Source organism: Triticum dicoccoides, chromosome 4A, assembly GCF_002162155.2.
Source record: "Triticum dicoccoides isolate Atlit2015 ecotype Zavitan chromosome 4A, WEW_v2.0, whole genome shotgun sequence".
NCBI lineage: Eukaryota > Viridiplantae > Streptophyta > Magnoliopsida > Poales > Poaceae > Triticum > Triticum dicoccoides.
In genome coordinates, this window is record NC_041386.1 from 586,860,444 (window position 1) to 586,875,591 (window position 15,148).

The window sequence follows — 15,148 nt, forward strand, 5'->3', positions numbered from 1 at the left end:
GTTAGGGGAGAACACTTCTTGAAATTTTTATGAGGGATCATCTTATTTACTACCGTCGTTCTAAGCAAATAAGATGTATAAACATGATAAACATCACATGCAATCAAATAGTGACATGATATGGCCAATATCACTTTGCTCCTTTTGATCTCCATCTTCAGGGCTCCATGATCATCATCGTCACCGGCATGACACCATGATCTCCATCATCATGATCTCCATCATCGTGTCTTCTTGAAGTTGTCACGTCATCTATTACTTCTACTACTATAGCTAACAGTTAGCAATAAAGTAAAGTAATTACATGACGTTTATGTTGACACGCAGGACATAAATAAATAAAGACAACTCCTATGGCTCCTGCCGGTTGTCATACTCATCGACATGCAAGTCGTGATTCCTATTACAAGAACATGATCAATCTCATACATCACATATATCATTCATCACATCCTTTGGCCATATCACATCACATAGCATACCCTGCAAAAACAAGTTAGACGTCCTCTAATTGTTGTTTGCATGTTTTACGTGGCTGCTTATGGGTTTCTAGCAAGAACGTTTCTTACCTACGCAAAGACCACAACGTGATATGCCAATTGCTATTTACCCTTCATAAGGACCCTGTTCATTGAATCCGATCCGACTAAAGTGGGAGAGACAGACACCCGCTAGCCACCTTATGCAACTAGTGCATGTCAGTCGGTGGAACCAGTCTCACGTAAGAGTACGTGTAAGGTCGGTCCGGGCCGCTTCATCCCACGATGCCGCCGAATCAAGATAAGACTAGTAACGGCAAGAATATTGAACAAAATCAACGCCCACAACTACTTTGTGTTCTACTCGTGCATAGAATCTATGCAATAGACCTAGCTCATGATGCCAATGTAGGGGAACGTAGCAGAAATTCAAAATTTTCCTACGTGTCACCAAGATCTATCTATGGAGAGACTAGCAACGAGGGGGAGGAGAGTGCATCTACATACCCTTGTAGATCGCTAAGCGGAAGCGTTCAAGTGAACGGGGTTGATGGAGTCGTACTTGTCGTGATTCAAATCACCGATGACCAAGTGCCGAACGCACGACACCTCCGTGTTCAACACACGTACAGCCCGGTGACGTCTCCCACGCCTTGATCCAGCAAGGAGAGAGGGAGAGGTTGAGGAAGACTCCATCCAGCAGCAGCACAATGGCATGGTGGTGATGGAGGAGCGTGGCAATCCTGCAGGGCTTCGCCAAGCACCACGGAAGAGGAGGGAGAGAGAGATGCAGGGCTGCACCAACGAGAGATCAAATCACGTGTGTTATGGGCAGCCCCTTAGGCCTCATATATATAGGGGAAGGGGAGGGGCTGCGCCCCCTCTAGGGTTCCCACCCCTAGGGGGCGCGGCAGCCCTAGATGGCCAAGGGGTGGCAGCCAAGAGGGGGGAGGAGAGGGAGGCGCAGGGTGTATGGGCCTTAGGGCCCATATGCCCTTAGGGTTTGCCCCCTCTCCCCTTCTAGGCGCATGGGCCTTAGTGGGGATGGTGCCCTTGGCCCATGTAGGCCAAGGAGCACTCCCTACAGCCCATGTGGCCCCCCCGGGGCAGGTGGCCCCACTTGGTGGACCCCCGGGACCCTCCCGGTGGTCCCGGTACGTCACCGATAAACCCCGAAACTTTTCCGGTGACCAAAACAGGACTTCCCATATATAAATCTTTACCTCCGGACCATTCCGGAACTCCTCGTGACGTCCGGGATCTCATCCGGGACTCCGAACAACATTCGGTAACCACATACAAACTTCCTTTATAACCCTAGCATCATCGAACCTTAAGTGTGTAGACCCTACGGGTTCGGGAGACATGCAGACATGACCGAGACGTTCTCTGGTCAATAACCAACAGCGGGATCTGGATACCCATGTTGGCTCCCACATGTTCCACGATGATCTCATCGGATGAACCACGATGTCAAGGACTTAATCAATCCCGTATACAATTCCCTTTGTCTATCGGTACGATACTTGCCCGAGATTCGATCGTCAGTATCACGATACCTTGTTCAATCTCGTTACCGGCAAGTCTCTTTACTCGTTCCGCAACACATCATCCTGTGATCAACTCCTTGATCACATTGTGCACATTATGATGATGTCCTACCGAGTGGGCCCAGAGATACCTCTCCGTTCACACGGAGTGACAAATCCCAGTCTCGATTCGTGCCAACCCAACAAACACTTTCGGAGATACCTGTAATGTACCTTTATAGCCACCCAGTTATGTTGTGACGTTTGGCACACCCAAAGCACTCCTACGGTATTCGGGAGTTGCACAATCTCATGGTCTAAGGAAATGATACTTGACATTAGAAAAGCTTTAGCATACGAACTACGCGATCTGGTGCTAGGCTTAGGATTGGGTCTTGTCCATCACATCATTCTCCTAATGATGTGATCCTGTTATCAACGACATCCAATGTCCATGGTCAGGAAACCGTAACCATCTATTGATCAACGAGCTAGTCAAATAGAGGCTTACTAGGGACATGGTGTTGTCTATGTATCCACACATGTATCTGAGTTTCCTATCAATACAATTATAGCATGGATAATAAACGATTATCATGAACAAGGAAATATAATAATAATCAATTTATTATTGCCTCTAGGACATATTTCCAACACTCCATACTTGAGGCTCTTGTTGATCAAGATGCCTACACCATTTCTGTTTGCAGCCGTCCCCGTGTACCACAGCTTGAAGCCGGTATCCTCCACCTCCTTCGCCTTCTGTCCTCTCCATTTGGTTTCTTGGACGCAAAGGATATCAACACATCTCCTCACTGCTGCATCAACAAAACAAGTTTATATGTTATTTTACAAAAAATTTAGATTGATCCGAAATGTTGTTTTGTCTTTCAAATTGTATTTTCAAAAAATGTGACATATTTCTGATCCAACACGTGCTAATTTTTATTTTAGTGAGTTCTTTTACCAAGCCATTTAAATGTGTCTTATGCATAACGATATGAGCGCGTGTGTAACACATGATCCAGAAACATGTTTTCGCATAAAATTCACTGTCACATAATAATTGTATTATAACTGTTACAAAAATATATTTTAAAAACCGCAACTAAGCATGTCTTGAAGGTCCACCTTTTGAAGCAATGAAGGTCCATCTATAGATGCGATCAATGATGCTTCGTTCAATGTATGGGATATTGTTTTGAGCTTCTTTCTCTTCATACTTTAAAAGATGCACCAAAAATTGCTTCCTCAGCTGAAAACCATCCTACATATGCATTATACAACATTGTTGTAACAAGTTGCATGTGCAATGTGTATACAAATAAGCATAGTGTCAATACTTACGTTGGATATGGGAAAATATAGTTTTCCATCGCACAATGAGTGCATGTAATTAAAAACCAAATAACCGGACAGGGCACTGCATGTATGAAATAAACACATAATGTGAGTCGAATGAATCAATTAATATTGTAATGCGTTTAAAAGATTCATACCAATGTGAATTTGTTGGAGCAACAGGAACTATGCATTCTCATTTAGAGATATCATCCTTGAATGCAGGGTTTGCAACTTCAAGCGCAAGGTTTAGGTTGTCGACCACAATTTTAAGTACATTATTCCCCAAAGTAGGTATTGGTATCGGATCAAAAATTGAGACAACTTTTTTGTTTTGATCCAACACAAACAATAGAAATAGCCCAAACATATACCAAGACAATAAAATCTGCAATGATGAGATAGTTTAGAAATAAATGGAATATTAATTAAGACCAAACAAAGCACTGTTAGAGATGAAAAATTAAAATCTTACTGTATTACATTGTGAGATATGATAATCATTACTGTCAGGCCAGCTATGAAACAACCGTTTCAATGTAGCAATTTCCACATTTTCACGATGACTTGAGTCTCGTGCATAGTGGAACATCGACTAAAATAAGAATGAGAAAATATTAGTGCAATGAGGAAAAAATGTAATACATGATTATAGTAACTTACACAAAAGTTCAGATCCATATAGTGAGATGGAATGTCTCTGAGAACCTGGACTTCGTGGCGCGCTAGTATCCGCACAGCCATATTAAAGCAATGTATATCCATGTATTCATCATTGTTCAATATGTTTCAACTCTTCATCAACCTCTGTAGTAAATACACCAACTTTTCCCTTTTTGCAACAAAATGCAGGCCCCTCGTATTGGAACCGCAAAGCTCCACAGTGGCAGCAGCCGCTAACTTTTCTAAGTACATGGTGATTTTTGGGCAGGTTTATGTAAACTCTGTCATGATGCTCATTAGTGATAGTTCCATCACCATGATGCCGTGCCACTCGGTAGGATTCAAAATCAACATCTGGAAAAGAATGGACAATTGCATTATTTAAAGTTTGTGCACAAACCATATAACTATCTTATGTCGTATTCATAACTCATGATAGCAATAATCTACCTGGTCTAGCAAACATCCTAGCTTCTTCATCAGGGTCAACATCACTAGTTTCTCCAAGGTTCCGGTCTCCCAAGCAGTCTAGTAAATCATGAATAGGACAGAGTTATGATGCACAAGGTCACGTAAATTACGCTTATGACACATATTATCGGGGTAGAGGAATCTTAAACTGCCATTTTGCATACCATCAAGTATTATGGTCTGGACATCGGGCTCCAGTATTCCATACGCATCTTCGCCGTGGTTGTTGCCTGATAACATTGGTTGACCCCAGTGAGTAAGTTCCAGGGATGAACCGAAGATATGAACCAAATGCTAGTCTCAATCGAATGAAGAACAGAGTGCTAAATTAAAGGAGAAACAAACACTATTGATAATTTAGCAACTTAATTAAATCGATGAACTAACCCTGATCATGAAAAGTTACCCCTGGGGTACGTAGATTGACGACTGTATTGAGTTGGGGGTTGTCAACCCCTGCCAGTTGTGTGAGTGTCATTCTTCTTGAACTTCGTTGCATCTGATACGCATCATTTCTGTGCAGCCAATCGGATCCATCATTGTCAGAAATATTCTCCTTGTCAGTTTGTATGAATCCATTGTATGGTCCTAAAGTTGGTAATGCACCATCTCGGCCTGTGATGTTCTGCAGCTGGGTGACCGCCTCTTGTCCAGTAGCTGGCACATGTGACACGATGTTACTGCATTGAAAGCAGCAGTAATGTTCTGCAGTTGGGTGACAGCCTCTTATCCAGTAGCTGGCATATGCGACACAAGGTTACTGCCATCGAAAGCAGCAGTAATATTTCTATTTTGCTCACGGGTTTAGCGTTGTCTCTTTAATATTTCCTCTCTATTCTGTGCATAACGCTCCCTTTCCCTCCGATTCTTAGTCTCATTAGTGTCTGAACAGATGAAGAAAAAATAATTACATGCCAATTCAATTGGGGCATAGATAATGAAATTTGATCATCATTACCTTGTGATACAGCTAGCTGTGCCGGTGTTCCTTATGTAGGCCATCTATTTCCGCAGTGGTATTTTTTTCTTTTGTAGGCTTCACGCCTTCTCTTATTAATCTCATCTTTATTTTTTGCATACCGCTCTCTATCCCTCTGCCTTTTTAGTTCCTTTGGGTCTGCAAATCATGACACAGTTCAGCAGTTGTAATACTGTATCGAACTTGAGTGACTGGGTTATGATCAATAGATGATGTTTGGTTGTTGCTTATATCCTGAAAGGGGGTGGGCGTCCTGCTGGGAGTGGGGGTCCTGTTGGGAGTGGTAGGGCCCATACGAATAGGAACTCCTGTAAAAAGATGTGAGATCATTATATTTAATGGAGCGCAAGACCATCATTTAGAATATTGAACCAACAACCTCGAAATGTAATGCTGTACTTTGTAATAGATTCAATCGCAATTGTCGCTTTCAAGAGGCCTCATGCATAGGGTGTATTTTCTTATGGTCATATGATTTTGAGGGGACATCTTTGTAATAGATTCAATCGCGATTGTCGCTTTCGATCAAGAGGCCTCATGCATAGGGTGTATTTTCTTATGGTCATATGATTTTGAGGGGACATTGGCGGTAAACATGTAGCTATGTAGTTTGTAATAATATTCATATAGATTAATGTTCGGAACCAAGAGGTCACAATCAGTGTGAATTTTATATGTACATATTAATTTGACAGAACATTGTGGCAAACTACAAAGATTTGTTTCAGTCATAGGTTAGGTCAGTGGTATCAAATTTTCAGTACCATAGGGATCTGCTGAGGATCCGTGGTATGATTTCACTTGCTCATGCACTTTATGATTAGGTTTCATAACATATGCTCACGGCATATGGTTCATAACATATGCACTTTATGATTGGTTTTCAGTACCATGGTTTCACTATTTATGCAGAACTATGCAGAACAGAAACAGGAGCAATGAACGGATGTCATTGTTAACATCTTCACATGCGTGCAAATCAGCCTGCCGAGGAGTTTGCCGCCGCCGATGCATAGTCCGGAGACAGTCGCGGCAGTGTGGGCGACGACGTCTGAAAGATTGAAGAGAAAGCATGCACCTGTGTTGGCGAGGAGGTCCTCGTCGTGGATGTCGCGGGCGTCGTCGGCGTCGTCGGTGCGGCCGTCGTCCGGCGTCGTCGGTGCGGGCGTCCTCGGCGCGGGCGTTTCGGTGGAGGGCAACTCTGAAGAGCGACAGGAGGATTGGTCGCCGCTAATTTTGGAGCGGATGTGGCTGTTTCGGTGTGTTTTTTCTTTTCTTTTTGTTGGCGTTGGCTGAAGGACGGCAGAGTTTCGTCCGTCCACCTAAATTGCTTAGCGTACAACGTGAGGGGTACTTTTGTGTATTCACGGTTAGATCCCATTGAGTAGGCTTATCTTGACCCTCCAATTGATGTGTTTTCTTCCGTGTACAGTAAGCAGGGTGCGTTTAGGGGAGTTAATGTTTGCTTATTTTATAGTAAGTAGAGTTACGTTCTCGGTGGGACTCCGTGCATCCCGCGGGTTTGAGGACTCCCACTCACCAAGCCCGGCTACAGATGCTATCTACTCCCTCCGTCTCATAATATAAAAATGTTTTTAACGCTACTGTAGTGTCAAAAGCGTTTTTATGTTATAGGATGGAGGGAGTATCTAATTATTTGACAACATATAATAGTCTTTACGAAAACTTTTACTTTGACTTGTACTCTTTTTTATACATAGGTCAGCTGATTTGTGGTCACCGTGACGTATGCGCAGTTGATGATGTTTGATTGGGATTGAACACATGGGTGTGCTTCACTTCGACTTTTAAGTTTATAGAATATTCTCCTAACTTAAAATTTTCTTTTCTAGTTCAGGAAAAAAATTGGATTCTTGCAAAATAAAACCCTTAGCTTTTATCTTAACCCACCTCGCATGAATACTTCCTTTTTATTTCTTTTCAACTTGCGAATATATTCAAAGTATTCACATGTACGTGTCATATGCAGCAGACGACACTTAAATGAGAGGTGCGAATAGGACCATGAAGCTACACTTAGTTAGCCTTGTGGCGATTGATGGGCTCAAGACACTATCAGTACCCCGTGACCCCCTTCATCCACACATCATCGACATCAACAAGATAAACAACAAAGAACAACGCTCAAGAAAAATAGAGGGTGCCTACGGAGTTGAGATGCATGCTCACTTCTAATTGCCTACTCTCCATCCTGATCCAGTAGAGGACCAACATCAATGGCGCAACGATTCCACCATCGGGGTGAGCATAGGGGAGCATGGAGAGAAATTAGGAGAGGGAGCGTAATTTCCAAATTGAACATGTGAACCCCTAAGATGAATGCGGGTGGTGAGTGGGAGCGGTTTGTCGTCGAATCGAACTCCTACACCCCATAAACCCTAACGTGGCCTGCACACCTCGCATGCACTGAACCGCCAGGGAGAATAGCGGCCACTAGATAGGCATCAGACGCTTCTGGAGACTCCCATATCTATTACAAAAAATTGTAACGTTCGTCATGTACAAAAAATGCTTAAAAATGTTTAGAAATATAAAAAAGTGTTCATATTTTTTCATAAAATGCCCACAAACATATTAGAAAATATTCTCAATTTTTCTAAAATGCCATGTATTTCTCTAAGAAATATATTTTTAAGAAATAAATAAATCTCGTGTTTTCCTGGAAAACCAAAATAAAAAACCCACTGAAAACTAATAAAACAGAAAAAAAAACCTCAAAAAAAGGAAAAATAAACTCACTGGAAACAACTCGCTACCGAGCCTTACACTACATGGGCCGGCCGCCCCGAGCGTTCGAGAATCTGTCAGCGACCGATCTGTCAAAAAGATCTGTCTCGCTCCTTCGGTTCTTCCCCTCGCTCAATCTGTCTCCCTCGTGCCGCCGCCTCGCTAGGGTTCGGCTCCACCGTCGCCGCCGCCGCGCACCGCGACCGCCTGCCGTCACCGCGCACCGCGACCGCCTGCCGCCGAGCGCCTCGACCGCCTGCCGCCGCGCACCTCGACCGCCTGCCGCCGCCGCCACCACCGCCATCCCGGCGCTTCCCACCTTCGTCCTTTTCCACGATGCTCCGTCTCCGGCCGTCTGCCCTGACTCCCAGGCAGCCATAGTCCGAGCTCATCTACCCTGATTCCCTGACATCGACCCCCGAGCTTCTTTCCCGTCAATTCCCGGGCCTAGGCCATTCTCCGCCTTCCACGATCCATATCTTCATCGGCGCCCTTTCACTCTTCCGTCATGGCAATGCAAGACCATCCTTCTCCGTGTGGTCGCCACCCCCAAATCCTGCTGGATAGAAATTGTTTAGTGGGCCAGTTGGAAAATTCCACTACCGCAAAAACCAAGAATAGCAAAGGGCATCACTTGGAGCTTTCTTTTAAAGCAGTTGACCCTCCAGCTATCTCGTTGTGCCTCGTCAGCTGCGTTGATCAGACAGGGGAGCTCTTGCCAGTAGATCCTCGTATACTTGGTGAGGCTGGAGGGTCTGTACTGCTGGCTTTCACTTTCTTCGGGAGTGTCCACCATTTACCATTCACCGACTATTTCGTTTACAAAGCAGGGCCAAATTTTCCCTGTCTTCATCTTATTCCAAGGCCATATCCATCTTCTTTTGAGGCAAATTTGGTTGCTATCCTGCCTGTTAATGATAACAGTGAAGACTTTGCTGTCGTTTTTCCTCATGTTGAATATTTCGGGCTCGAGTCTCGCAAACATTACACACTCCACATTTATCGATCTGATGCAAATGATTGGCACACTCAGGTGGCTCATATCGCCGAGGATAATGAAACAAGGATAGCTAAGCGTAAGCTATTGCTTCATGATGCCATGAGCGTGGCATATGCAGAAAATGGTATCATAGGTTGGATTGATCTTTGGTGGGGAATTCTCTTATGCAATGTCTTGGATAAAAAGCCTATCATCCGTTTTGTTCCATTGCCAGTACCTGAACCATGTGATGCTTCTGAATTCCATTTGACGTTTGAGAATCTAACCCCAAGACCACACCGTCATGTGACGATATTCAATGATTTGATCAAGTTTGTTGAGTTAGATTTTCATGTGCAAGATGCTTTCTGCAACATGAAGCGAGGAAAAGATTATGGTTGGATGGCTAGGACCTGGAGTAGATCGATTTATTCAGATATTTGGCATGATGGTCTGACGTTTGATACATCTGAGTTATCTTTCAGTGATTCAAGTTTGCCGAATCTTTTACCTGAGATGTTTGATGACAAAAACAGTTTGACATGGGGGAATTTGACCAGTGCTGGGCCTACATTAAGCTTGCACGATGACAATGTTATTTACATTATGGCGAAGGAGAGCATGTGCCACCGGACATCATATGTACTTGCTGTGAATGGTAAAAGTTTGAAGCTTGAGTCTTGTGCGCCTTGCTCTGCTGAAAACATGTTGTGGTTTGAACCAACCTATGATCCATGTGTTCTTTTTAGGTCTTTTGGCACAACTTCAGGTACTTATGGAGCTAACAAAATTTTGTATTAACCAGAGAAAAAAAATGTTTTTTTGTTGTTGAAAACATTAATTACTGCTATACATTATGCTTTGCAAATTTTTTTTGCAGAGTCGGTTAAAGAATTTGAAACCAAAGGGACAATATCTGAAACCAAGGAAGGGCTGGCTCTCTCAGTGGCGTCGAAGCGTCTTCGCGCGCTGCGGAAGAAGCAGGATCGCATTGCGCAGATGGAGGAGTCGGTCGCCGCCGGCAAGGTGCTTAACCAGGACCAGAAGGAGGTGATGCATTCAAAGCCCACCATCGCCGCGCTCATTGACGAGCTCGAGCGCCTCCGCGTGCCACTCTCCACTGCCCTCACCAAGGAGCTCTCCACCGTCCCTGCACCTGCTGCCGGTTCCTCATCCTTTGGCTCCGATTTGTCCATCCAAGACCTCCTCGCGCTTGTCTACTTTGGCTCCCTTTTTTATGTCAAGTCACCAGACGAGTTCATCACCACCATGGTTGCACGCAAGCACGAGCGGAGCAGCTGCATCACCTACGGCTATGTATGGGATGATACCGTGGACCTGCTTACGGAGAACGACCTTGATGCAGTGTCTGCTGTGGCGGCCCTTGCCACGGCTCGCCCTGCTTCTGCGGTTGGCGTCTCCCACCATGACGCACTCCAGGCCTGTGCCCATCATGCCCGCCTATGGCTCACCCGTGCTGATGTGCCGATCCACCCTGGCTCCTCTGTTACATGTGAGGGTTGATATAGGTCTGTAATTTGGTTTGTTTTGAGCTCATTGCTGATTGAAATCTGCGGCTTTTCGCTGTAGATGCTGCGGTGAGGTCCAAGTTAGACAGGATCATGGCATCGGACTACTACACGGCGCACCATGGATCTGAAAGTGTGCAGGCACTGATGAGCATGACTGTCTCACCAGAGGCACCATCACTTAAGGAGAACATAGCTGCTGAAGGTCACAAGGTAAAATAGCAAATTGCACTCTTTTGTAATTTAATATATGCTTAGCATGGTGAAGTGATCATTGCCCTGAAACTTTGTTTTGATCTTTGTTGATGATTGCTCCTAGTATTATTATTATCATCATTGTTGTTGTTGCTGCTGCTTTTTGTGCTGGTTCAGTAGTAATGATCAATGTGGATTATAACTTTAACAAAAAAACTGTAACGTCACTCCATTTGGGGTGTAGATTATGCTGTTTCATACAATGTTTTCGAGTCGATGAGTCGATGGGTCGCTCGGAGGGGGCGACTCTAGACTAGTCGTGACTAGTCTAGACTCACGGTCGACGAGTCGACATGGCGACGAGTCGACGTGAGTTAAGCAGCAGGCAGTCAGGGGAGGAGCACAAGTGCACAGCAGCAGCAGCAACCAGGGGAGGAGGGGAGGAGCACACCACCAGCAGCAGTAACCAGGGCCAACTGAGAGATGGGCCACTAGTTATGCACTTCCCTGTGGCCCAAAAGCCCATCTAGTAGCTATATACTCCTCCCGTGACCTAATCCACCATCCACACTCCCTCCTCCCTCACCACAGCCGCCATACATTCTGCTGCCAATCTCTTGCCACCAGTCCACCACTTCTCCTCCCAGCGATGGATCTCTCAACTCCCCTGCAGCAGCTCTCTTGCCACCGCTCCTCCTCCCAGCCTGTTCCTCTTGCCGCTGCAGCTTCAGCAGCGGCGGCGGCGGCGGCCAGCGCTACAGCGGGGGCGCAGAAGCAGCAGCAGCAGCGAGGCAGCACAGCAGCAGCAGCAGCAGCATGGCGGCAGGAGAGTGCTCCAGATCCAGCGATGCCTCGAGTCGTTCGACCCAAAAACCACGACTAGTCGTGACTAGTCGAGACTAGTCGCGCGAGTCGCTCGACTCATCCCAGGAGTCGAGTCGAGAGGCTGAGTCGGCCCTGGAACTGCGACTCGTCGACTAGTCGACGACTAGTCGCGACTAGTCGAGCGACTCGAAATCCATGGTTTCATATGGATGTTGTGGGCTGTTGCTTAGATATAACAGATGGTGCCTGTGCATTTGTGTTCTGAAAAAAACCCGCTGAAATACTAACTTAACAACTAGTATGATCGTTGTATAATATTATGTGTAGTGCTACCACTATCTAGGTACAGGATGGTCTCTATTCTGATGGGTCTTCGCAGTTTGCAACATAGTAGTTGAGTTTTTGTTGTATTAAAGATTATAAATATCATGTGCTAGAATTCACCATTGCAATCATGCAATAACATGATTTTTTATTGTACATTTGTTCCTTTTTTACTTTGTTGGCCATTACTTAAAATGCTGGTTGAAAAGAACAGCAATCCTAATCCCTGATATAAACATTCTGAAAAGGGGACACATGCAAATGCTCTTGTATTTTTATTAAAAAAAAGGGCAACCTGGTGCATGTAGCTCCCGCTTGCGCAGGGTCCAGGGAAGGGTCCGACCACTTTGGGTCTATAGTACGCAGCCTTTCCCTACATTTCTGTAAGAGGCTGTTTCCAGGACTTGAACCCATGACCTCATGGTCACAAGGCAGCAGCTTTACCACTGCGCCAAGGCTCCACTGCGCCAAGGCTCTTGTATTTTTATTACGTTTGTGAATTTAACGGAAAAAGCTAGCATTTCTGCAGCATGAGTGGAGAAACCAAGTTTAGTGCTCTGACAATATTTGTACCCATTGAGTAAAGCAAGTTTCGGCGCGGCCTCTCTGCATTGCAGTGTGCAGGGGTAAGGCTTGCGTTATATAATCCTTCCCCAGACCCCACCTGGCGTGGGAACTTCTAGCACTGGGTCTCCTTTTTTTGTATAAGTTAATTTTCGTGCTTCTAAAGATTTCACTTTAGAGCCCCCAGATTTGTTTCTTTTGCCAAGGTGCAAAAGGAGTTTGTTTTTCCACAACCTACAGGAATCTGAATGGTTCAAACATTTGCATGTATAATTTTACCTGAATTTTAAACACTCGGAATTATTTATTAGCTTGCTATCCATGTGCTAGAGCCATGAGTTGGTCGCGAGACCTTATGGGTTTCACCTCCAGCCTACCCCAACTTGTTTGGGACTAAAGGCTTTGTTGTTGTTGTTGTTGTTGTTGTTGTTGTTGTTGTTGTTGTTGTTGTAGAATTATTTATTTACTGTCCATTGAAGGAACACATGCTCCTGGGACCTGGGTGCCATTTTACTCCTAGCTGTCATTTTTACTTGTTGCTTGTCTACTTTATGATTACGAGTTTAGGACTTATGACCAACATTACTTTGATAACACAACTTAATAGTTTTATATTCTTTGGGTCTGGTAATATATGTTCTTTAGCATCCTAGCTGTGTACTTGGATACTATTGCAAGAAACCTACAATGGTCATTAGTCTACAAAGCTTATATTGATCTTGTTGGTATGTTTACTTGCTGACAGGAGGAGGAGGAAGACTCCTCGCATGCCACAGAAATCTACAATGGTCATCAGTCTAATGCAGCCGATGTGCAAAATATGGTAAAGACTGGATGACCTGTGGAGTGTTTTTCTGTGTATGTAATATATTTCTGGCTTATACTAACATGCCAGCTTCAGGAAGGTAAATCCCCGGTGAACCCTCATGAGGAATATCCCTTGGCTGAGGCAGAGCAGGAGAAGTTTGATGTGGAAGAACAAGATCAGAGGTATGCCGAGCCAAAAGAGCGACAGTTTCAGCGCCCTCAGCGATCTTTTCAGAACCAGCGAGGTGGTGATCGTGGCAGGAGGGGGGCTTACCCTAATGGCCATGGCAGGCATGGAGGCGGCCGTGGCATGGGCAGCGCATACCAGAATGGGCGTGGAGGAGGTGGTGGTGGTGGATACCAAGGAGGCGGTGGTGAGTACCAGAATGGCTGGGGTGGTGGTGGCGGATACCAGGGCGGGTACCAGAATTGCCGGGGTGGTGGTGGTGGATACCAGGGCGGGTACCAGAATGGCAGTGGTGCTGGTGGTGCACACCAGGGCGGGTACCTGAATGGCAGGGGTGGTGGCGGACACCAGGGCGGGTACCAGAATGGCCGGGGTGGTGGTGGTGGTGGTGGTGGCAGAGGCGGGGGCGGGGGCGGGTACTACAACAACAACGATGATGGGTACTACCAGCCTAGTAACTTCAACAACAGGGGCAGGGGCGCAGGGAGGTGGCCACGCAAACACCGAGAGGGTTGAGGCAAGGGCATATCTGGAAGTCTGGGAGCCATTTTGTTATTATATATAACTAACTAACTTAACCTGTCGGTATTTGCAATCCAATCCGTCCCCATCTGTGAGTTTTTTTGTCGCTGTAATGAGTGCATATGGTTGGTTGGTAAATGTGGAATCTCGTTGAAAGTAGCTTCAGGTCACATATGTTCATATCGATGTGTTGCTTCTTTTTCCGGATGTGTGGGTCGTCATATATTTCTTGTTGGTTTTATTATTTTTGTTGGATGTCTTTCTACGTCGTTCCTGATTGTGTTTGTGTTTCCTTTGTTTGTTCTTGTCGGTATCGTCCCTTTTCTTGAAAATAATAATAATGTTTGTTTTGGTGATTTCTGCTGTCTTTTACAATCCTGACAAGTTGTTTTATGCAAGGTGCTAGGCGTCACCGTAGCCGATTATGCATCCCCCGGTGCCAAAATACTGCAATAGGCGAGGCCGAGGCAATTTTTTTTACTGGAACCGGCTTTGATTTGTTGCTGCGACCCGGCGACAGCGAGCCATGCTTTTTTATTCTGGCCGTGGTGCGTGGTGGCCGGCCGAAAATTGGGTCGGTTGACCGACGTCTAGCCATTGGCTTTTCCTTCATTGTAAGCTCCAAAGCGGAAACGCCCCCTCATCTCGAATCTTGCTTTTTTAGAACACAATATAGACGCAAGTGCTCATCCTATTAACGCACACACGCACATCCTACCGAGCATCTTTGAGAGGCTGAGCCGGCATATCATCTTGAGATTTTACGAAGTCATCGTAGGATAAATGCGAGCACCAGAACTTGAACCCTGGTGGGCTGGGAATACCACTGTTCACTTAACCATCCAACCACAGGTTGGTTCGCATCTCGAATCTTGTTAGAGCAATCGCTCCTTGTTGTATGTATAGGAGTAGCGGAAATTCAACATGGGTCATACTACCATATGGTATCATTATCCAAGCCGTTGGTCCACATAAGGATCAGTGAACACAGGCGTATTGCATAATG

The 15,148-nt window shown here is 45.3% G+C and overlaps 1 protein-coding gene across 1 annotated transcript; it reads left to right on the forward strand.

Moving 5' to 3' along the window:
- The first annotated feature begins 8,445 nt into the window (after positions 1-8,445).
- Positions 8,446-14,349, forward strand: LOC119287008. Its single transcript, XM_037566482.1, has 5 exons — positions 8,446-9,958; positions 10,070-10,702; positions 10,780-10,931; positions 13,372-13,449; positions 13,528-14,349. The coding sequence occupies exons 1-5, from the start codon at positions 8,719-8,721 to the stop codon at positions 14,134-14,136; spliced, it is 2,712 nt and encodes a 903-aa protein (XP_037422379.1). The 5' UTR covers positions 8,446-8,718; the 3' UTR covers positions 14,137-14,349.
- The last annotated feature ends 799 nt before the right edge of the window (positions 14,350-15,148 follow it).

Coding starts and splice junctions, on each gene's coding strand:
- LOC119287008 (XM_037566482.1), top strand. CDS start 8,719: ATGGCAATGCAAGACCATCCTTCTCCGTGTGGTCGCCACCCCCAAATC. Junction 9,959..10,069: donor GTCTTTTGGCACAACTTCAG/GTACTTATGGAG, acceptor TTTTTTTTGCAG/AGTCGGTTAAAGAATTTGAA. Junction 10,703..10,779: donor CCCTGGCTCCTCTGTTACAT/GTGAGGGTTGAT, acceptor TTTTCGCTGTAG/ATGCTGCGGTGAGGTCCAAG.